This window comes from Pangasianodon hypophthalmus, chromosome 18 (assembly GCF_027358585.1).
Source record: "Pangasianodon hypophthalmus isolate fPanHyp1 chromosome 18, fPanHyp1.pri, whole genome shotgun sequence".
Lineage (NCBI taxonomy): Eukaryota > Metazoa > Chordata > Actinopteri > Siluriformes > Pangasiidae > Pangasianodon > Pangasianodon hypophthalmus.
In genome coordinates, this window is record NC_069727.1 from 17,987,265 (window position 1) to 18,010,023 (window position 22,759).

The 22,759-nt window shown below is 40.2% G+C and overlaps 1 protein-coding gene across 11 annotated transcripts in view; it reads left to right on the plus strand.

Annotated features, from left to right (window-relative positions):
• Nucleotides 1–22,759, plus strand: part of grip1 (glutamate receptor interacting protein 1) — a 274,798-nt gene that overhangs the window by 104,655 nt on the left and 147,384 nt on the right. For 9 of the 11 annotated variants that reach the window (XM_053241696.1, XM_053241699.1, XM_026922879.3 and 6 more), the window contains exon 1: nt 16,060–17,907. The exons of 1 other annotated variant lie outside the window; for it this stretch is intronic. In XM_053241696.1, coding sequence (XP_053097671.1) covers nt 17,775–17,907 — 133 coding nt within the window. In that variant the 5' untranslated portion in view covers nt 16,060–17,774. One more of the 11 variants, XM_053241697.1, reaches the window with a different exon arrangement.

Here is a 22,759-nt window from a genome sequence, read left to right on the forward strand (position 1 = left end):
TTTTTTTTTTTATTTTCCTTGCCCGTCTCATGCTAAGGGTATCTGACAATCTTGGTGGACAAACCAGCTGTCACAAATAGTGTAAGGACATCTACTAAGTTGTCATTTCCAAGAGATAGATGGAGTGTGTGCTAACATCTTGCTAGTCACAGCTAAAGAGAGAAGCATCGTATTGAGATAGGTGACACCAGCTTAGCTAGCTACTGTACAGTGCATTCAGAAAGTATTCAGACCCCTTCATTTTTTTTTTTTGCACATTTTGTTATGTTGCAGCCTTATGCTAAAATGCTTTAATTTTTTTTTCACATCAATCTCCACTCCATACCCCATAATGACAAAGCACAAACCAGATTTGCGATAACTTTACAAATTTATTAAAAAGAAAAACCCAAACTATCACATTGACATAAGTATCCAGACCTTTTGCTATGACAGTTGAAATTTAGCTCAGGTGCATCCTATTTCTCTGGATCATCTCTGAGATGTTTCTACACTTTGATTGGAGTCCACCTGTGGCAAATTCAATTGATTGGACATGATTTGGAAAGGCACACACCTGTCTATGTAAGGTCTAACAGCTGAAAATGCATATCAGAGCAAAAACCACGCCATGAGGTCAGAGGAACTGCCTGCAGAACAGGATTTTGTCGAGGCGCAGATCTGGGGAAGGCTTCAGGTTCCCATGAGCACAGTGGCCTCCATAATTCTTAAATGGAAGAAGATTGGAACAACCAGGAGAGAAATGAAAGCATGAAAATGTGATTTTTTTTTTTTTTTTTGCAAATTCTAAGCAGGCTTTCATGTGTCTTGCACTGAGGAGAGGCTTCCATCTGGCCACTCTGCCATAAAGCCCAGATCAGTAGAGTGTTGCAGTGATGGTTGACCTTCTGCAAGTTTCTTCCATCTCCACACATGATCTCTGGAGCTCAACCAGAGTGACCATCAGGTTCTTGGACATCTCTCTTAACAAGGCCCTTCTCCCCCGATTGCTCAGTTTGGCCAGGTGGCCAGCTCTAGGAAGACTCATGGTTGTTCCAAACTTCTGTTTAAGAATTATGGAGGCCACTGTGCTTTTGGGAACCTTCAACCTTCAAAATGACAGAATACTGATTCTGAGCTCTGCAGGCAGTTCCTCTGACCTCATGGCGTGGTTTTTGCTCTGACATTTTCAGCTGTTAGACCTTACACAGACAGGTGTGTGCCTTTCCAAATCATGTCCAATCAATTGAATTTGCCACAGGTGGACTCCAAGTAAAGTGTAGAAACATCTCAGAGATGTCTTAGCAAAGGGTCTGAATACTTATGCCAATGTGATATTTCAATTTTTTCCTTTATTATTATTATAAATTTGCAAAGTTATCACAAGTCTGTTTTGTGCTTTGTCATTATGGGGTATGGAGTGGAGATTGATGTGGGGAAAAAAATATTAAAGCGTTTTAGCATAAGGCTGCAACATAAAACTGTGGAAAAAAAAATCAAGGGGTCTGAATACATTCTGAATGCACTGTGTTTGTGTGTGTGTATACAGTGTCTATATATATATATATATATATATATATATATATATATATATATATATATATATATATATATATATATATGTTAGTGAGTGTTAGCTACACACAGGTAACGTAGTGATGCAAAAGCCTGAATAAATGAGTGCAGACACTTCTAGACAGGTTTAATGCCGTGTCCTGCCATGTTCTGTGGTGTGTATAAAAATGCTGAGCAGACCCAGCTGAACTCCATATTGGATGTATGAACAAATTAATGAAGGAATGCAAAGAGGTTTTATTTAAAGGAGTTAATTAAAGCTCTCTGGCTGCGCCACAAGCTACACGGCGAAAGGAGCACGTCTGATGTTGTGTCTTCTGTTAATTACAAATAATTACAAACTTGTTCTAATAAACCTCATTTGAGCTCATGTGTCTGCTGTCGGCGAAGATTTGCATTTATTCCCCCCCTTCCTAGATCACCTTTTTAGTGTAGTACTAGAAACTGCCTCTTAGTAATGGCACCCATTTTCATTCCATCCCACCAGTCTGTCTGTCTCTGTTCCACCTCATGGCTGTAATCTCCTCTCTCTGCGGTTCATAACCTTGTGCACATGCCAAGCGCGCTGTGACGACACGGTGCTCCAATAATTCACCGAGTCACATCAGATCAATGTGCTGTAAACTTTAACAAGAGCAAATTGCCCTCGCGGACCTCTCCCGGCTCCCCGGCTGCGTGCGAGGAGTAGCCTGCTCCTCACACTATCTTACATCGCTAGCACGAAGGAACAAAGCGAGTTCATTCACTCATGTTAGACATTGCACTTGGCGATGATTTAGCTTAGCAATCCCATAACCCTACTCCTGAAGAGCTTCCCTTCTCTGTTTGGGTTGCACAGCACAGCTGGGTCAAATGCCATGTTCTATTCAATTTAAAGCTAACCTCTGCGCTGTTTTCCACAACCAGTGTTGGTAAATAATTGCACCAGGTTGTGTTTTGTAATAGCATGGCTTCTCAGCATGTGGCCAGGCTTCATGTCTGTCTGCATTAACTTGCTTTTTACTGAGCAGAGATATTTGAGATTGGCCAGTTGCTATATTTGCCCTGAACAGTTTGCTGTATTTAGTTCACCCTATTTAATAATAGAGAAGAGATACATCTTCAGCTTCTGTAATATGATACCAAGCATCAGTAATAGGGTTTTAGTGACTGAATGTGATTTAAAATTTTTTTTTTTTTTACCCAAAATGTATATATGGAATATTCAACATGATGCATCATTTTAATCTATCATATAAGGCTGGCTGATATGTAAGGCATAAAATGGGACGTGGTGTTCTTTTATTAGCAAATAATTAAGCATTTATACCTTGTAGTTATTATTATGTCCAACAGCACATCCAGAATGAATGGCACATACTTTTTAACTATTTATAGTTACATTTAATGTTGTGGAACATCCAGGAAACAGCTTAGTTCCTGTTATCACCTACACTACATCAACTAAACACACACTCGAAAAAAAATGATGTGTTGGATCTACTTAAAATATATATGCACCACTTTTGCATCACACTTTTGAAATAAATTCGACATTAAGTCATTTTAAGTAAAATTAACAAGAAAATGTTTATGTACACATACATATGAGTTCACCCAACATTTTTTTACTTAAAAAAATGCAACACCAATAGAATCTACCAAATAATTGCAAGTTGATTCAAATTAACATTTAAGCTTTTTATGTAGCTCGTTTACATTAACATAAAGTAATTAATAGAGTTGAACCTAGGTATTGAATAAAACTGGTCTGCTTATTGCATTGCTCCCGAACATTCAGCATCTTAAAATAAACAACAGACAATTAGCACAAAATAAAGCATTTTTACTTTGTGACCTTTTTACTCAATGCATACTTGCAAGCTTTTTTTTTTAATGAAGTATGAACATTCGTAGCAATTCAGAAATTCAGTTTAAAAAGCACCCCCTTGACCACAAACGCAATAAACGAATGTTAATGGATGTAAAAAAGACAAACTCTAATATTTTGCTTTGTTTATTTAAATCTTACCTGAGAGTGTTTTCACCGTCTTCACCACGATGCGCTTCAGAAAATGGCTCTAAGTGTTTCGCTGGATATTTGCATATCACGTTGCTCGCAGTCATACGTGAAATTTTATGTTAGTTTTACTTAACCTTAACCTAACTGTAATCGTAGTTGACGTGACTCACGTTTTTTCGTTCACTTTATGCACACTTTTTTACAAGTTCACTGTGTAATTGATATTTTTGTGTTGCACACACTAATGTATATTATGTAAAGCTAAAAATATTAGAAAAATGTATGTTTTTGAGTTTAATCTATTTGTATTTATACATAAATTGTTGAACCAATGAATATTTTTTTTCAGTGCAGTAATCCCCTCGCTTTTTCATAAAGTTATTAAGTTAAAAAAAAAAAAAAAAAAAAAAAAAAGCAGCTTGTTGCCAACAAACAGCAAAATTTATTCATCTGTCCTTAGTCCTCTCCATGGCAACAGCTTTACTTCAGACTATTAGAAAGCACTGACACTGGAGACTCCTTCCAAAAATATGAACTTTCCTTGCAGAATCATCAATTTATTATACGTTTTTCTTTGCTAAATCAGCACTTTTTAGTACATTAATTGTTACATTTAGATTATGTGGATTGTTCATCATGCAAGTCCCTGTGGATGAGTTGTTACTATAGAAACGATAAAATATTAGAAAGAACGGTTTTTGGTATAAACCTGTAATTTGAATTACAGCCACCGCTATTGACGGAGTTGATGTTATAGAAAATTAATCAACAGCGTCTGACCAATCAGAATTGAGAATTCAACAGCACTAATATTGTATAATTTTCTGATTTATTGCATACCTCAGAAGTGCTTTTATAACACTGAATGAATTTGTATTTTACATATTATCTATACTGTATTTTAATAATGCTATTTTTTTCCACAGAAGCTTCCTTCCTTCCTTTCTTCCTTGTTTAGTATCATCTCTGGCGATCTGATTTTCTGTTTACTTTTCCTCCTTGTGACCCTTTGAATGTGGTGTGCTTTTAAAACTGAGTGTAGATTAATCAGATATGCGTCTGCAGTCATTAACTTTAATGTGAAGCATTAGAGGTACTTTTGCTCGTGAATATTAAACAGCAGAAAAGACTTTTTCTATCATGTACTCCAGCTTTTTAAATTAGCCGAATGTGGACGTGAATGTGTGTTGCTCATAATCCGCAAGCTCAAAGAGGCGTTCCTTTGACTTTTGAATCACACCGACTCGGAGACACACGGATCGTTTGTTTAGATTTACTGCAATTGATATGTTCTGGCCGTGAATCAGTCAGTGCGTTTGGGAGGAAAGTGAGAACATTTCTCTAATGTGGCTCACGGTTACGCGAGTCGAGCTGTCGAGCTCAAGGTTATTTCACTAAAGTGCATTCTAATTACACAGACTGTAATGTTTCATTGATTAGGGCTATTACGATGCCCTGGCTGCCATTTTCGACTGACCGCTGTCATTATTGGTTGGAGGAGAGTGTGTGTGTGTGTGTGTGTGTGTGTGTGTGTGTGTGTGTGTGTGTGTGTGTGTGTGTGTGTGTGTGGAGACAGATGCATACCTTATTAATGACCTTTAACAAAGTCTTTTCCTGGGTGTGACATTGTAACCAGTCCTTATTAAAGTTAATTGCTTTCATTTTCTCCACTTTTTACAGCCGTGCTTGTTAAAGTTAAAAGTGTTAAACGGCTCATAGTTTATAGAGAATTGAAGTAAAGAGAGCAGGTTGATGAGGTTCTCTCACTGAGATGATGGTGATGATGATGATGATGATGGTGATAATGACAGAGGGTAGCTGTAACGCTTACTTTTGCATTGCGTCGACTTCGACTCCAGTTTTGAACCAGTAGAAAACAGGAAGACATGCGGACTGTGGTCTCTTTGGTTAGAAGAAAAAATGGAGGAGCTTTTTATTATTAAGTAGCAATCATATCCACTGACATATGCTAAGGTTTTTATGGTAAAATTCTGCTTTTTCTCTTTGATAATGACAATGATGATGACAACGATGACGATGATGATGATTATGATGATGATGATGATGATTATCATTTGTATGTTTGATTTCTGTTGATGCCTGATGAGCAACTGTCCTGAAAAGAACTAATTCTAATTGCCTGTGCCATTTGCCCAGACCTTTATACTCCAATTTTTCCTCCTGAGTGCCAAAGTGATGTTTCCCGGTCATGGTCTGAAGGTGATGAGAACTTGGTTCAGCACCCAGAGCCAAAATAAATGTATCCCCTCGTGGTTTTTCTGTCCTCACACAATCTAGGAAGACATGCCAGGAAAGAGCAGGTCTTATAACTGATTGTTGGGACAACTGCTTTCGGCTGTGTTTAATAATAGGCTTATTGGGAGCTCCAGGCAGACAACAATACCATCCTCAGATCAGTCGAAAGCCTGCTACAGACTGGATTCCGTCTAGAGCTATGACTTTACTTCTGCTCTGGATAAATTCCCTTAATTTACCTCTCACACTTTTACATTTTATAGACAATCATTAGTGCTTCATCTTGTTTAGTCCTACCTCTAATGGGTTTAATTATAACACCATTAACAGTCATAATTGTGTTTTAATGTAACAGCGAAGAGGTTGTGCTAGCTGAATAATGGGTGCGCATGACTTATGATTAAGATTGAGCAAAGAGTCTTAAAATTCTCTCTTTTTTTTTTTACACTTGCACTAAACATTATTCTGGATCTTGATCTATATTTAGTAGAGTGCTCTCCAGGTGAGAGCTGATGAATCACAAAAGCATGTCACTGTCTTCTTATGCAAATAAAATGGTACCAAAACACTTCAGCTAAAACCTCCCGACTCCCATACTCACTCTTTTAAACAGCAGGTGTGCTTGTCATAACAAGATGATGCCTGCTTCTTTGTCCAAGTGTATTAGTGTATTAATGCTTTGGCTAAGCTTATTAGTACTGCATATTGAGACGTGAAAGGCTGTTGATGGGAGCCGATGCTAATGTCTGTGCCATTACCTTCTATTTCCTTCCATTATCCTGATGGGTTTTTGTCATGTGGTCACTGAGGTTCTGAAACCTTTTGAGGAACTAAAGATGAGTTCCTGGATGAGACCTTTGCTGTTGGAGAACGAGCTCCTGTTTTGTGTTTCCACTGCGGAGTCCATGGAGATGATTTCTCTGGATGATTGATTGATTGATTTATTTTTGGAGAGTTTAAGCAGAGTTGATGTCCCTGATAATTCATCTCAGAATGTTACATCTTCACATTTTCTGAGTTTTGAACGTCTTTCGCGGCTCGTCAGATGAGATGATGTCATGCTGTAGCTTTAATTTAACTTGCCACAAAATGAAATCAGTGGAGATCTGCAGAGCGTTTCCCTAATGCAATTTTCCTCACTGCTCTGTCACTCGAGCTGCATCACACCCCATTAGGTAACTTTATATTGCTTAGAAATATCAGCAAAACTGCTGCAGAAAGTCGTACAGAAAGTCCTCTAGACAGAAAGATGATGATGTGTTTATTGGACCAATTGATACTAGATGAGGTGTCCATTTGTGCTTGTAAAACAAAGGTCCTCTGGCCATTTAGTTCAGTCTGCTATCAGATTGGTATATTGTTTATCACTAGAAAACCAGGCAGCAAAGACTTGTTCCTTGTTTGAACTGTTGAACTCTCTTTTTTTTTTTTTTTTTTTTTTGTAGAGCAGGGCCTAGATTACTCAAGCTGTAAATATATGCCATAATAACCAGTTAACAGACAGACACCCCGCTGTGAATTGGATGCACTAATCCGTGTTCACAGGGGACTGGATTACGATGGCCAGAGGTGTAGGTTATTTGAGGACGTCGTAGTTTTATACATTTGATCTTTCTTTGAACTTCAGTGCAAGTCACAGTATGGCCTGTAGAGCTGTGCATGTGAAATGAATGCTTGAAACATCGGAGTTCAACCCACAGCCCAGATTCAGTCAGTTAGAAAGTGTTTCTGCCCTTATTTGACTTATAGAGTTGCTCATTGGGCTTGTTCTGTATAAACATTTTAGGCTCAATGTTCACATTACAATTCATATATATTTTTTTTTCCATCTATCTTGACTATCCATATCTGTCTTTAATGAGACGGCACCTGGTCCCTGATCCTCGTCTTATCAGTTTCTTAGGTGGTTCTGTGAAGCACTACTTGGCTTCAGTAGGTTCCTTCCAGTTGTGCTAGAACTGAATTTCCAAATATCATGTAAATCACTAATTTCCTCATCCTTTCACTGAGTATAGTCACCTCTGTTGCTGTCCTCCTTTGCTGTTTTGCCATGCTGAAGAAAACCACATGAATTCTAATCAGAGCTTTCTCATTCATGTCACATGGCCACGTATCGGATATGTTTCTGATCATAGACCACACATGGAAATGGCTCTGTCGGATAAAAAAAAACAGATCTGTGCCACATTAAGTCAGAAAGTCAATGTGAACGCTGCCTAACAACGTGCGGTGATCTTGAATCGCCTCAAATTCCTGTCATGATTTTGCCGTGCGTCACGCTGTATTCCCCTCAAGACTGCCTGACGCTATGTGCCTTTTAAATAGCTGGAGAGGAAGAGGAAACGTATTTGGTGGAAAGCACACAGGAAGTGATTCTTTACCATGGCAAAACTAGCATCCAAACGCAGCAGTGCCTCTGAAAGACGTTCAAATGATTATATTATAACCCGCTCTTGCACTCTTAAAATCTGTAGTGCTCATTTTCCTAGTAAAGCATGAAACAGGAGTAAAATCAGGTCTAATCATTCTGTTTATAAGTTCAGGTTGAACATTTCCTCGGTTAGATTTTCCTGATTGTACCGAGACTAGACTTATTTAATATGATCAACAAGTGAATACAGCCGACTCTCCTGTCTGAGCTTGTTTATGCTGTTTGACTTTGTCTCTAGTCCCAGTCTGTTTTGATAAAAAGTAATATGAGCTTATTATTCTCATGGGAAGTTCTCGCAAGGTTGTAATGGACTTTAACAGGAAACATGGTGAGCACATCAAACACAACACTGTTGCCTTATTAACAAATTCAAAAAGACTGGAAGTGTTGCGGACCAACCGCGAAGTGAATGTCCATGAACATCCACTGACGAGGACACAACCGTCATGGTGCTGGCGAAGAGAGTCCCCTACGTATGGAGACTTCTGGGACACCATGTATATTGTGATACATGATGTATATCGTAGAAGTATCATGGTATGATATTTTTGTCATATCGGCCATGGCCTTCAGGTTTTGTTTTTATGTAACTGTTGAGGAAAAGCTGTTGTTTGGCACGGCTGTTTCTGATTTGCTGTGCCTGTCACGTTAATGCATCAGAGCTACCATGAGCAGTAGGTGACTCGCTTTCCACAGAAATTTCCTTTGATATTTTCATGGTTTTTTAAGTGCATACCTATTTTCCACCTGCGGTTCGTGCAAATACACATATTTCCTGTGAGCGTGACTCTGCCTGAAAGCTGTCATAGAAAACGACTGGAACACCAGTAAATCAGGGAGATTTCTTTTCTCCTAATGATCCTGTAAGTGTGCTGCTGTGGCGAAGTGCTAACCCAGGCTTGGAATTCAAATAGTCTGGTTCTTCATGCCATCCTCATTTCCAATTTCAGCTAATTTATGCCCTGATCTGAATGTGATTTGACCAATCTGTCACTTCCCACCTCCCCTTATGTTTCATTCCCACGTCCCATCTGCAGCTCGTCTATTCATTTCCTGGCATTCTACTAGCTTTTTTTTTAATCCAACCACTAGAAATGCTCACACAACTAAAGTCAATGAAGACTTAAACCATGTAGAATCTATTTAGGTGATAAATATGACCTGGCAGGTTGGTGCTGGATTCTTGCACAGAAGGATGTGAAGCAGTCAGCCACGTGGTAGGTTCATGGCCTGTTTGAAAGGAAGATCACCCGAAGAATGTTGCTCTTTCTGCCAAGAAAGAGTCCACTGCTAAGAAAGAGTTTTGCCCTGGAGCATTTCTCCGTCCCTGTGAGACTGAGCGCGTGACTGCTCACGCACCCGTACCTCTGGTTGACCGACGAGATTAGACAAGACCTGTCCACAACTACCGCTCTACTCTCTCCTTCTCCCAGCTCCCTTTCTATAATTCCTGTAGTACAGTTTCTGCTTTAATGTCAGTTTATGATGTTAATATCATGGACAACTGCATTACGTAAATTGGCTCTTTTCTAAGCGTTTGTTTTGATTTTTTTTTTTTTTTGTACCCATGTTACATTAACGGTTTACTAAAGTAGTGTACAGTATATTTCATACCACTGTGCTGTTGAGATCTCAGATGTGATTGGTCAGAAAGTGTTTATTAATGTTCTGTAATTCAAACTGCAGGTTTATAGGTTTATATTAATGCGCTAGTACTAATACTTTATCATTTCCATAGTAACAGCACATTCAAGAGACTTTTATGGCAGACGCTCTACACAATCAAAGCCTAATAATTAAAGGATTTAAAAAAAAATAATTTGTGTGTGTATATGGTAAGGTTTTCTTTTAAGAGATGTTTATGTAATAGTAATGGAAGGAGTCTCCAGTGTCAGCACTTTGTAACAGTCAGTAACTTTTTCCACGTGGGAACGAATGTCTTCAGGACAGAAGAGCTTCCGGTTTCTCAGTAACATGACATGCTGTGGATTATTATTATTATTATTATTATTATTATTATTATTATTATTATTATTTTGTCTTATTAAGTTCGGGAGGAAAATAATGGTGAGGAGGTGACTGTTTATTGCTGCTTAAACATAAATTATAACAGGAGCTACCTTGTCTAAGATGTTCTACAACATTAAACTATAATTTGTTAAAAAGCACAACATGATGATCATTAATAAATAAAAAAATTGCATTGCTGGCAAGTTTCGGTGTAAATGAAGGTCCGGCTGTTAGAACTCGGAGCACTTTTTTGTAATATTTGTTCTCCTCACGTTCCACACTCCACATTCACACCCTCCTTCCCCCTCTCCAAAAATAACATCAGGACCAGTGTCGGCTTGAATTGAGAGTTTGAAACAGCAAATTTTCACCAGAAATACGACAGTGCGTGTCACCGGATATGTCCGCTATGTTGATATTTCAGGGTTAATCAATGGAACAGATGTGGATATCCTGCGGTCCAGATTATATCGGAACCGTTATGCTCGCTCACAGCATCTGTGGAGGTGATGTTAGCACCAAACACTACAAAATACACCATTTATTTGTATTTATCAAATAAAACATGTTTTTTTTTTTTATTTGATTGTATTACCACTAATGGCGATGTATTGTTCATTCCGTTTCAGAGTTAGAGGTTTGCAAAGTAGCACCGATTTTTGCGTATTTAAAGTAGAATTGGATTGAAAGGACTATATTTTTGTGAAAATAAAGGTCAGTCTATTTATTGTATGGTACAAAGAAATTTGTCACGGTGAAATTACACTGTAAATGTGATAGATATGTTGAGAATTTTAAGCTGTACTGTGATAGAAATTTTGGCCTCCCACTACCACCTGAGTCAAACTTGATCCGGAGGGTTTAGTTACTTTGACTGTAAACTTAAGTGTGTAAGGGCAGAGGTGGTTTCTTTGAGTGTTTAATGCAGTGTATGTAATGAAGCATCTTTAATTGAGCCTCTCTGTGCTTTTTAAGGCTTCAGATGTCTTCCACCAGCCGTGCCTGTCCTTCCCCCTGTGCACTGTGACACTTCACTGGCCTTATTTAGACCTGCTCTGTTCATGAGCGTCCACACGGTTCTGTCTCTTACTTGGTCTTTCTGAGACTTTCCACTCCCGATTTCACACGCCGAAGTCATCGTGAGGCGTTTCTTTGACCCTGCTGCTATGACAGTCTGCTTTTCCAGGGATCTGACTAGGGATTAAGAGCTTTTCCCTTGTTCTAAGTGACGTGACGACAGGATCAGCGTGGAGCTCTTGGAATGTTGAGCACTTTTTTTAAGAGGTTGAATTGTGACCTGCAAACCCCTCTATTACCTCTGTTTGTGTTCTGCTTCAAACAGACATGTATTATGAAAGGCTGCTGTTCTTTATCATAAACAGGCGACAGGACTGTCATAATAACAGCTAAACTGAGAAGAATGCAAAGCTCAGTCCGACTGACAGATGACTTCTCATGGAGCAGAGATCTGTGAGAGTAAACACATCATTGCAGGTGTTCTGGTGGGAATAGTTCAGCTCTTCAGTGCTCATAAGACCCCCCGCCTCCCTCCTCCAAGCCTCAGTCATGCTGACAGACTTCTCATAAAATAGAAATGTTCTGCGTGCAGGAGTTTATAGCACTTAGCAGGGTTCTGTCCGTCAGTTCGCTCAGAGAAGGAAAGTTCAAGTTGGAAATGAAAGCATCGAAACTTGGACGAGGTGATCTCTTGAACACTACCCGATGCATGTTACCACCCTGAAGCTGATTATTTTTCTATAACACCACCCCTCAGTGATTTATTCCTCTTCTATTTCTATTCTCTTCTTCTTATTCCTTTTCTTTATTTTATTTTAAAGCGATAAGGCACAAGTGGGCATGTGTTAGTGTTATCACAGGTTAGGGCGTTCTTATGTACGACATGAAGCAGAGTAAAATCATTGTAACACTCACCCTTAAATATTTTCATTTATTGTTAACAATATTTGTCATAAACAATTCTTTTGCCCTACAATGTTTAACGGCATACAGTAGCGTGGCTGAATTCTTAAATTTGATTGGTCGGGAGGTGTGCATTGTTTTTATATAACAGCGCAGCTTGGACAGTAGTTCCAGCTGTAACGTGAACAATAGGTTTATATTAATGCGCTTATTCTAATGTGTTATTGTTTCTATAGTTCATACACAGAGACTTGTTTGGCGGATGCTACGCATAATCTATCATTAATCTATCACATTTTTAGCAAATGACAAAGAAAAATGTAGAATCGTAGATGTGGTGAAGTCTTTTGTTAAGACATTCATTTAAAATTTATGGAAAGAGATTCGGGTGTCAGCGCTTCGTAACATTCATGGTGCTTTGTAAAGTTTCCCAACACGGGAAAGTCTTCAGGATAGAGGAGAGTACAAATGTTTATTTTTGCTCTAATGTAAGCCGTAACAGGACCAAACTCATTTCTTGGACATTCCACAACATTAGCTATAACTAACTATAGACCATTAAAATGCATGACGTGTTGTTCATTAATAAACTAAACATTGTAATCGTTATACGATAATAATCCACTTGGTGGTTGAACGTATCACGTCACCCTGCCATGGATTATTTTCATATAACCGCAAACCTGTCGTGTGTTATTCCTTTCTTAACTTTGGTTGCTAAGCAACATAACGGACAAAGCGTAGGGCAGACAATGGACACAACAATGGCTTAAGTGGTTTTAAACCTGGTGCTTTCATACAGAAATTGATTATTATGACGTGATCACGGGAGTGGGTAGATCGAGGGTTTTGCAGCGGCAAGTTTTACAAACAGCTTTAATAAAACCCCGTGTAATAAGCCTAATTAACCTTAATTAGTAGAGTAGTTTATTCAGGTTCAGTTCTTTGTAAAGGCTGTGTTATTTAATCATGTTTAAGTATGACTCCAGCATTTACGTATGTCTCATACCAGGCTGTCTGAAAAATATGCATGAAGTCTTTATATAATTCAGCACATTGGGAGAGCTCCTGGAGCTAAGTGCAGTACAATAATCTGATTTTTAACATTTCTAATATATAGCCCCTGTCCAGCAGTTCACTCGAAGGAAAGTTAAATGGATGAGGTGAAAATGAAAACACAGACACTGTAATGCTTGCTAAGAGCGCACACAGAGCGGGAAAGGGAGAGAGAGAGAGAGAGAGAGAGAGAGAAAGAGACTAGTGTGCTCTTTTGAGAGAGAAGAATACAAAAGAATGCACCAGTAGCATCAAATAAATCTGGATGTCTCTGCGTTCATTTTTCATTTGACTCAGCATTCTTCTGAATTTCCCAAATTCTATCAGCTGCACAGAATTTCTGTTTAGCAGCATGACGTTTTATTCCATCATGGGAAATTACCCGCTCTAATAGAATGTCATTTTCCTTCGTGCGGGATCTCATTTTAAGTTCACGGTCTTTTGTAATTACCGCTGGCAGTTTAGGAAGAAGTATGAGTTTTATTCTTCGGTGGCGGTAACACAGTATAATAAAATAGCTCTAACACCTGAACAGGCATCGCAGCTTTTCTGCCTAAATATCAGGTGAAAGCTTTGCTCTTTCCCTCCCTTTGCATGTATTCCCTCCTGCCTTTTCTGTTGTGCTAAATGGCTCACATCATGACTCTGTCTTTGACTATGGCTTTTACTGCGCAACTGGAAACATCATTTTGCCAAGTCATGAGCACAAGATGCAGTGCGGTATTTTGGGTTCGTTCTCAGAGAGAGCGAGTAGATGAGCTTGGAGAAAGCTCAAGGTTTTCACTCCTGTTCTACTTCAGTGGATTATCTGATACAGTGTTCGGAAAGAGTCACGTCCAGAATAGTGTCACGATTTCACTATTCACAAGCGCAGAACCATTATGTCCTTACACACACCTAAACCCGGGGGTGATGTTGCGCTTCAGAGCTCATCAGAAGGTCTTTTTTATTAATGCACACACGTCATTACTCAAGTCTGATGTATATATTAGAAGTCAAATCAAGGTCTTGATGGTAATGACGAAAGGGAAAGATGAGGCCTCAGTGGATGGGGCAATATTTATATATCTCAAACAGAACGAAGGAGTTGAAACTTTTGTCGTCACAGCACAAATATATTAGAATCCCATTAATATATAGCTACTGATTGACTTTGTGTAACTGCTCTCAGTCAGGAACCTCCATCTATCCATCCACCGCTTATCCTACACAGGGTCATGGGGGAACACAAGGCGTGGGAGACCCTGGATGGAGTGCCAAACCACTGAATGGTACAAATGCACACACACTTGTACACCCAGTCACACACTACTGACAATTTGGAAATGCCAGTCAGCCTACAACGCATGTCTTTGGACTGGGGGAGGAAACCGGAGTACCTGGAGGAAACCCCTGAAGCATGGGAAGAACATGCAAACTCCATGCACACAGGGCAGAGGCGAGATTCGAAACGCTCAACCCCAGTGGTGCGAGGCAGCAGTGCTAACCACTGAGCCACCTTTCCCCCAATCACCCCCACCCCTCTGGTCATGAACCTATAGCAGGGCTTTGTCAACTGATGAACTGCATCGGAGTGTTCCTAAACCCAACCGAGTACGCCTGCGTGGTGCAGTACCAGCGTTAATAGTGGAGGCAGTATAACACCATGTGACATTGTGTCCGTAACGAAATAAACAAACAAATTTGTTTCAAATCACATACTTGTGTACTGTTCTAGACCATTATTGAGTATCAACACTAAGGTTTTTCCTATTACAGTTAGTGTTTGAGTTAAAAATATAATAAAATAAACCTACCAGGAGGTCTGTTTTGAGATTTTCTTCATGAATCAATTTTTTGATTGTTGTCATGATTTATTTTCTAATCACGCAGCACCCCTTTAGGAAGCTAAGCTAACATCAAGTAGCAAAGTGGCAGCCACACTACTAAAAGAAAGTTAAACTATCAGTGGTGCTGTCTCCTGTCTATCTCACAGCAGTGTAGTGCACTAGGGTGGGTGTAGCAGATCCTATTAGCTAGCAAACACAATGAATAGGAATCCATTTGGTATTCAACCTAACTTATGATCAATTTGAGCTCAATTTAACTCTATATAGACATTGAAACTCTCTCTCTCTCTCTCTCTCTCTCTCTCTCTCTCTCACTCTGCTGCTTGTTTGTGCTTAATAAATTCCATTTTCTTCCTTAGATTTGCTGTAGTCTTGTGATTAAGTCAGGGGTTGAAACAAGTCGCTTTGTTGCTTGCCGCTGTTGCTGAAATCACGGCTCTGTGTCGTGCACGTACGCAGAAAACAAGTCGCCTGTTGCCTTGTGAACGCAGGCTTACTGAGAAACCACAGAGTCCTCAGCCCTAAAGACATTCCCATGTCAGAAACGTAATGGAACAGACTGTTAGAAAGTGCTGACCCCACAGAAAACGTCACCATATCAACAATTACACACAGGTTTTAAATCAGTTTCTGTGGAGTGTTTGCTGTACAAGTCCCTGTGTAAGAAACAGTAATGTATCAGAACAAGTGGTTTAATATAAACCTGTGATTTGCCTTCCAGCCAGCACTGCTGTCAGAGCTGCTGTTTTAGAAAATGAATCAATATCTTCTGACCAGCAGCTCTGTGGTACGAGATCCTGCAGCATGATATTACTGATGCAACATATTCTTGTATTGTTGCTTATATTTGCATATGTTTAGTCTATCTGTCAATACATTGTAAAAACATTTCTGAATGTAGATGTATTTTTCCACAGAACATTTGCAGTGCAGTGGGATTATGTGCAGCAAAACAAGGGACGAAAACAGACCCCCTGCTGCCCCTGACAGAGGCAAGTGTGGCCCTCGTGGATGTGCGTGTCAGTGCAATTCAGAACATAAAGTGCACTTGAGCAGGCTTTCTCAAACAAGCTGGTGGCATGTCCTAGCACGAGCTGCTCTGATTGCTGTGAGTGCTTCATTGTTTCCTCTAATGTGTGCTTTCCCAACACCCCTGAACATCCTGGCTCTGAGTAGGGTTGTGCAATATGACAATACAATCCCAGCCTGGATGAGGTGTTTGGGGAAATATTCCAGGTATGAGTTCAGTTCTGAGAAATAGACATGTATCATTTCTTGACTTATCCATTTTCAAGGTGAGGAAATGAAACGACTTCCTACAACGTAACGCAGACTGTGTGTGTTGTGTGTCTGGATGTCGGCGTGTCTCTGCTCTTTGTTCTATCCGAATCGAAATCCCGCCCCTTTATGGAAATGTGAGACACAGTGCTGGTTTGCCACGTGGGACTCTGCCATGCACAACCTGACTGGCACAATCAGGGGATGGAACAGAGGGTGCTAATGAGCCTGATTTCCATCTATGGCCAATTAACACTCGCTGCTCAGGCTAATGCTGTTAGCTGATGGCACTTAAGCCTGTGTGCATGGTGGCCGGGGCTGAAGATGAGGCTGGGGTTCGTGCTGGTGGGTGGCGCAGTAATCCTCGAAGCCTTTTGTTTGTTTGGCAGCACAAACATCAGACGCCCTCCTTCATCCGCCCACTCCAGCATGTCTGCATATCCATCATTCCTCTCTATTAAATTGCAGCTACAGGGCAGGGGCGGTGTCTTGAATAGATGTGGGAGTTTCTCGGCACCTTACGATTGGATTCGATTTTGATTCGGGGGGGTGTGATGCAATTATGGAACGAGTTTCTTGATTTCTTGATGCATCTTGATTTCCACAGCCTTGCTGATATAGCAGTGCAATTTTTTTCAGCATGATCAGTGAAAACTAAGCTTAATGCAAGGTTTAATTTTCATTTAAAATGTTTCGTGCTGTTCATGTTTTCCAATATCCATTTATGCTTAAGCCTTTGAGAGATCTGATGTGCATTAATGCAGAAAATTTGTCCAAGAATCGGGTATTTTCCCCATTACTAGTCTTGAATGCCTATTATAAATTATTTGAGCAGGCTTATGCAGTGTCACTCACACACTCATACACCTTACCAGCCCTTGTTGGTAATGAATGAGCAGAAGGTGGAGGAGGGGATGCTGGGATACTGACATAGGGGCGGTAAAAACTCCCAACCACGGGATTCCACGCTCTCTTGCCAGATCCTTTGAACTTTACCTCTTTGTCTGAGGCTCCTCTCTAACAGGAAGAAGGGTGAGGAGCAAGCCTGTGTGTGTATGTGTGTGTGTGTGTGTTTTACCCCGCCCTCCCTCTCCACAATGCGCACAGCCTCTTTGGCACTCACCCACATGCTCAGCTGAGAGTGGGGACTGAAGGCTGGGCTGAGAGAGGAGCTGCACTGCTGCTATCCTCTCAGAGGAGATGATCAGGTCTGCACAAGTGCTCCGGAGCTGATATTTGACCTGGCTTTCTCCATCCCGGAGGACTGAAAGCTACCCCCTCCTCCTCTCGCTCTGTCACCGCTCCCTACCTCTTTCCTTCTCTCTGGGGGAATCTCTCCCCAGCTCTTTGTGAGGCACATACACACGTGCAACATCGCTGCTTCTGCCGCTGCTGCTGCGGTAACCAAAGTACAGCATCTGCATCCGGATTTCTCACCATGGAGCGCTTCCTCGGCTTCGTTAAGCAGATCCGCAGGTCCCGGAGACGCAAGGGCAAAAAGTACCGGCCCGAGGAGGATTACCACGAGGGCTATGAGGATGTGTACTACTACGCTTCTGAGCACCTGCACAGTAAGTGCTTTAACTGTGCCGGCTGTCAGGGGACAGACGAGACTTTTCATTGTTTTACCTTCACTGTGAATCATTAGCCTTGAGCTAGCATTGACACAGAGGAGGCTGACTTTGCTGACTTTGAGAAGGCTGTGGAGTGTGACCAGGTTACTGGAGGTTTGAAGTTGTGTGTATGTGTGTGTTAGGGGCTGTCGCCAGAAGTGCTTGCTCTGATAAATAGCATGTATTGGTTAGCGTTTATTTGTATTGATCGAGACTGAGTTTAATGTTGTGTTGGTCGTAAATAGTGTCCTGTGCACGCCTCGCATGAACATGTTCAGCCTCAGTGCTCACATGCTGTTCCTCCGAGTGTTGACATTTTCTCTCGTCTTACATGAACCGCGTGTGTGTGTGTGTGTGTGTGTGTGTGTGTGTGTGTGTGTGTGTGTGTGTGTGTGTGAGAGAGAGAGAGAGAGAGAGAGAGAGAGAGAGAGCTCACCCCCCCTCATGTATTCTAAAAGCATGGCACTCTCAAGCTATCCTGAATGCCTTGTTGTAAAAACACAACAGTTCTCTGTCTAGCTCTTTTGATCTCATCTGAAGGACCCTCATAATGCACACACCTCTTCGTCTGCTGCATTCTTCCACTCTGCTACACGCACAGATGGACCCTGGGGTGGGCTTAAGCCTCTGCCCTTTTACCCTCTGACTTTACAAGTGCCCTCTCGGCTGGTGTTCTGTGGCCTCCAGGTGGGTCAAGAAGCAACGCTGATTACCTGAATAACAGACTCAGGGAAACAGGAAAACACTAGGCTAATGAATTTCCCTAAGAGTCCTGCCATTCCCCTGCTGTTTCTACTGTTGCATGATCCATCTCAAGAATATACACTGATCTCTAGCTTCTTCTAACTCTTCTATAAGAGCTTCTCCACTCTTGGGCACCACTTCATAAGGAATAATGTCTGCTATTCCATATTTTATCTGTCGACCTCGACCTATAGATCACTGAGTACTGTTTAATTATAAAATCACTATTAAAACAGCAGTGTTTACACTCATTAATTAGCCAGTTGGCTGCATGTATGTAGCTTACACGCAGGCAGGCTAGCTAGCTAGTTTATTGTTAGCGTCAGGCCATGTCACATATGAAAGCTTACAAATGTATGCCTATATGCAGTGTCTGAAACATTTCTACATTTACAGTCACCTTTCTTCCTAGCGATATAGCGTTATAGCCGGATTGCATAATTGCTTGGTTATATGAATCTTCTTTTCATGAGCAGTTCATTCCTCATTTTATTTCTCATGATGCAGTGAAATGGAAATAAAACTTTAAAACTGAAATTCAAGGCATTCTGGACTAAAAAAAAAAAAAAGACGAACATCATATATTGGATTTTTTATTATTAGCTTTTTGTATTGTAAAATAAATTTAAATAGTTTATTTAGCTTTTATGCTGAAAATTGAAAAGCCTGAATGCAAAGTATTGCATAACTGATGAAGTACAAGATAATTAAAAAAAATTATTGTCTTTTTTTGACAAGTTCTTTCAATAGGACAGTACTCATAAAGCAACGCTGGCAAGAAATAAAAATAACATGAAGTCGAAAACTTTTAAAGATGGTCTGCGTTGTTCTCAGGATGTCTTGCTTTTGGATTTTGTATCAAACTGGTAGTGGAAAAGTCCTTATGTGAAGCAGGTTTACTTTTCCAGCCATTTTTACTCTTCATAAAACTGAAAGTCTCATCATTTTGTTTTCCCCCCCATACACCTGAAATCTGAAAGTGAAAATTGGGAATTTTGAAAGAAATAAATAACTAAGAGTAAAGCTATAACAGGTAATGAAAGGCACAGTACACTGGTAAATAATTTCATCTCCTCTGTCATCACCATGTGAATAGATGTAGACATTTCAGAAGTGTTCTATAGTACTAGCTGTTCGTTTTGTATTTCTTGAATCAAATTATAATCCCCAGCAGTTCAGGAGGCTTTAAAGCAAAAGCAGACTCAGGATAATGCTTTATTGGCCATGTACACTAGACTTTGCAATGAATTTGACTTGGTGGTTGCACATTGCACATAACTATAAAATAACAAAGACAAGGACATAGACAACGCTGGTAATATAACACACATTTGCTATGAACGTATGTGGATATTAGTCAAGTCAAGTCAAGTGGAGTTTATTGTCATTTCAACCATATACAGCCAGTTAGTACATAGTGAAATGAAATGACGTTTCTCCAGGACCAAGGTGCTACTTAAGACAAACACAGAACTACAAGGGACTACATAAGTTATACAATAAAGTGCACAAGTGCAAACATGTACAGACAGCACAAGACAGTACAGTGACTCCTGGGATAGACAATGAGCACAGTAAGTCCCAGTGCAGCGCCGACCAGCACACAGTTCTATTAGAAAGTGAATACAACTATTACATACAATTATATACAACTATATACAACTATATACAAATATATATACACAGAGAAGAATGTTGCACAGGTAAATATTGCACAGGAACATTATGGCATCTAGAACCCAAGAGACCATGCTGTCAGTGACGGTCATCATGTTTGTGAGGCAGAAAATGGCCAGGTTTGGAAAAGCATCACCTGGTCTCTTCCCAGTCTTCAGCTGTCCAGTTTCAGTGAGTCTGTGCTTCCCGTAGCCTCAGATTCCTCTTCTTGGCTGATTGGATTGGAAGCCGGTGTGGTCTTCTGCTCATGTAGCCCATCTTGCATTAAGGTTCTGCGTGTTGTGTTTTCTGAGATGCTTTTCTGCTCACCACTGTGCTTATTTGAGTCACTGTAACCTTCCTGTCAGCTTACACCAGTCCTGCTGTTCCCCTCTGACCTGTTTGTTTTGCACCATTCTGGGTAAACTCTGTTGTGTTTGAAAAATCCCAGGAGATGAGTAGTTTCTGAAATACTCAAACCAGCAACCATGCCACGGTCAAAGTCACTGAGATCACAGTTTCCTCATTCTGATGTTTGATAGCTCTTGACCTGATGCCACCTGATTGTCTGATTGGATAATTGCATGAATGAGCAAGTGTTCTGGGGAGTGCTGGAATTTTATGAAGTATTATCAATTTGTCTGTCTTTTTTTTTTATTTCTTTTTAAGTCCTGCTCTTCAATTAAAGATAAGCATCATGGCAGATTAAGGTCTATGTGATGTGTGTGAATTGATGCTGAAGTGAAGGTGATGCAATCTGTAGAGCATGAACCAATCGATACATTTTATAATAATCTCAGGCAGTGTTTCCATAGATGAAAGGTGTAATCTTCGTTTTGTCTTTACACTGCACCTGGTAGAAGCTGCTTTCTGGAACAGGGCTCATGTTATGAACAGCGTGTGTATGGTGTATGTATGGTGATGCGGTATCATCAGGTTAGGAGTAATGCATAGGTCTGCTTCCAGAAACGCAGCAAATGTTGAATAATTAGCCGTCTGCAGTTGTTTAACCTGTGCCGAGGCTTCATTCCAACAGCCCCGGGGTGGAATAGGGAATGACGGAGGAGAGAGGAGACGTTTGTCGTCCACATTTTTCACCTCTCACAGGGACAGATTGAGAGTGGGGATGTTTGAGAGCAAGAGCAGGTGTTAGCTAGGAGAAGGTTTTCACAAGGTGCCGGTGCTCAAGGAGGAACATCAGCCAGGGATTTATATTTTTCCCAGAATTAATACCTTCCTAAAGTTTTGATGAGTGTGTGTGGGGGAGTCTTTTTAGTCCTGGAGACTATATGAGTATTATGATGAGCATCAGGCTCTGACAAGTTAATGAATAATAGTCTGAAAGATAAATTCATAAATGATGTACATATTCATCACCGTCCAGTGTATTGATGTGGCTGTCACTGTCTAATTTAAAAGCACCGTCTTCATGAACAATGGCTCAGACTTGCTTTTTTTATTCATTGTAAGACTGTGATGTTTTATTTTATAGCACAAACTGTTTAATTTCCTTAGAAATATTGATTAAATAGAAGTATTTATAAGAGAACGGGTACGACTTTGATTTTGCCTTAGGCAGCAACTTAATCTCTGTAGCGTTGCTTGCATTTTGTAAATCATTCACTTTGATATGCGTTTTCAAAAGCTGTGAGACATAAAATTAGACGTCTAATTATCCCAGAAGGGGTCTGACACATAGAATGCAAGAATAAATGCCATGCTGAATTTTTTCTGCTTTTTTTTTTTTTTTTTACAGACACAGAGTGTAACTTATTATTTTTTAATCTTCCCTGCTGATTCGGACTGAACGCTGTGAGTACGTAGGTGGAATTAGTCTCTCGAATGGATGCGGTGCTTTGAAAAATGTTAAGGTACAGCTATAGAGATGTGCAGCCTGATGCATGTGAAGAGATCAGATACTAATTAACTTGTGTTACCAAAAAAAAAAAAAAAAAAAAAAAAAAAAAAGTCACGCTTGGTTCCACCTCTTACCCTTGCCTGCGCTAGAACTGCCCCTTGCATCATTTATAACAGGCTCATGCATAATTCACGGTGAGGTTGTAGCCTGCCCATTTCTGTATATTTATCAAACTCATACTTGTGTGGGACGCAGTCGTTTACTCTCTGATGGGACTCATCCGTCTACTCTCAGGCTCGCCGCAGCCCCCGTCCTTCCAACTTGCAGGAGGTCTAAACTTGTTCATTTTGAAATATGTTTCATTTCATCATGACAATAGAGGAGAGTCAGACAGGGTGTGCTCACTCATAAATCTGGAGATGAGCAACAGTAGAGCAGGGCACACAGGATAAAGAGGAGGAGCCTGATGGCTTTTTATCCTTTCTGTTTGTTTACTTCATCATATGTGAGGTTTAAATATTATCCTCATTTGCAGCTTTATATAAAGCTGAG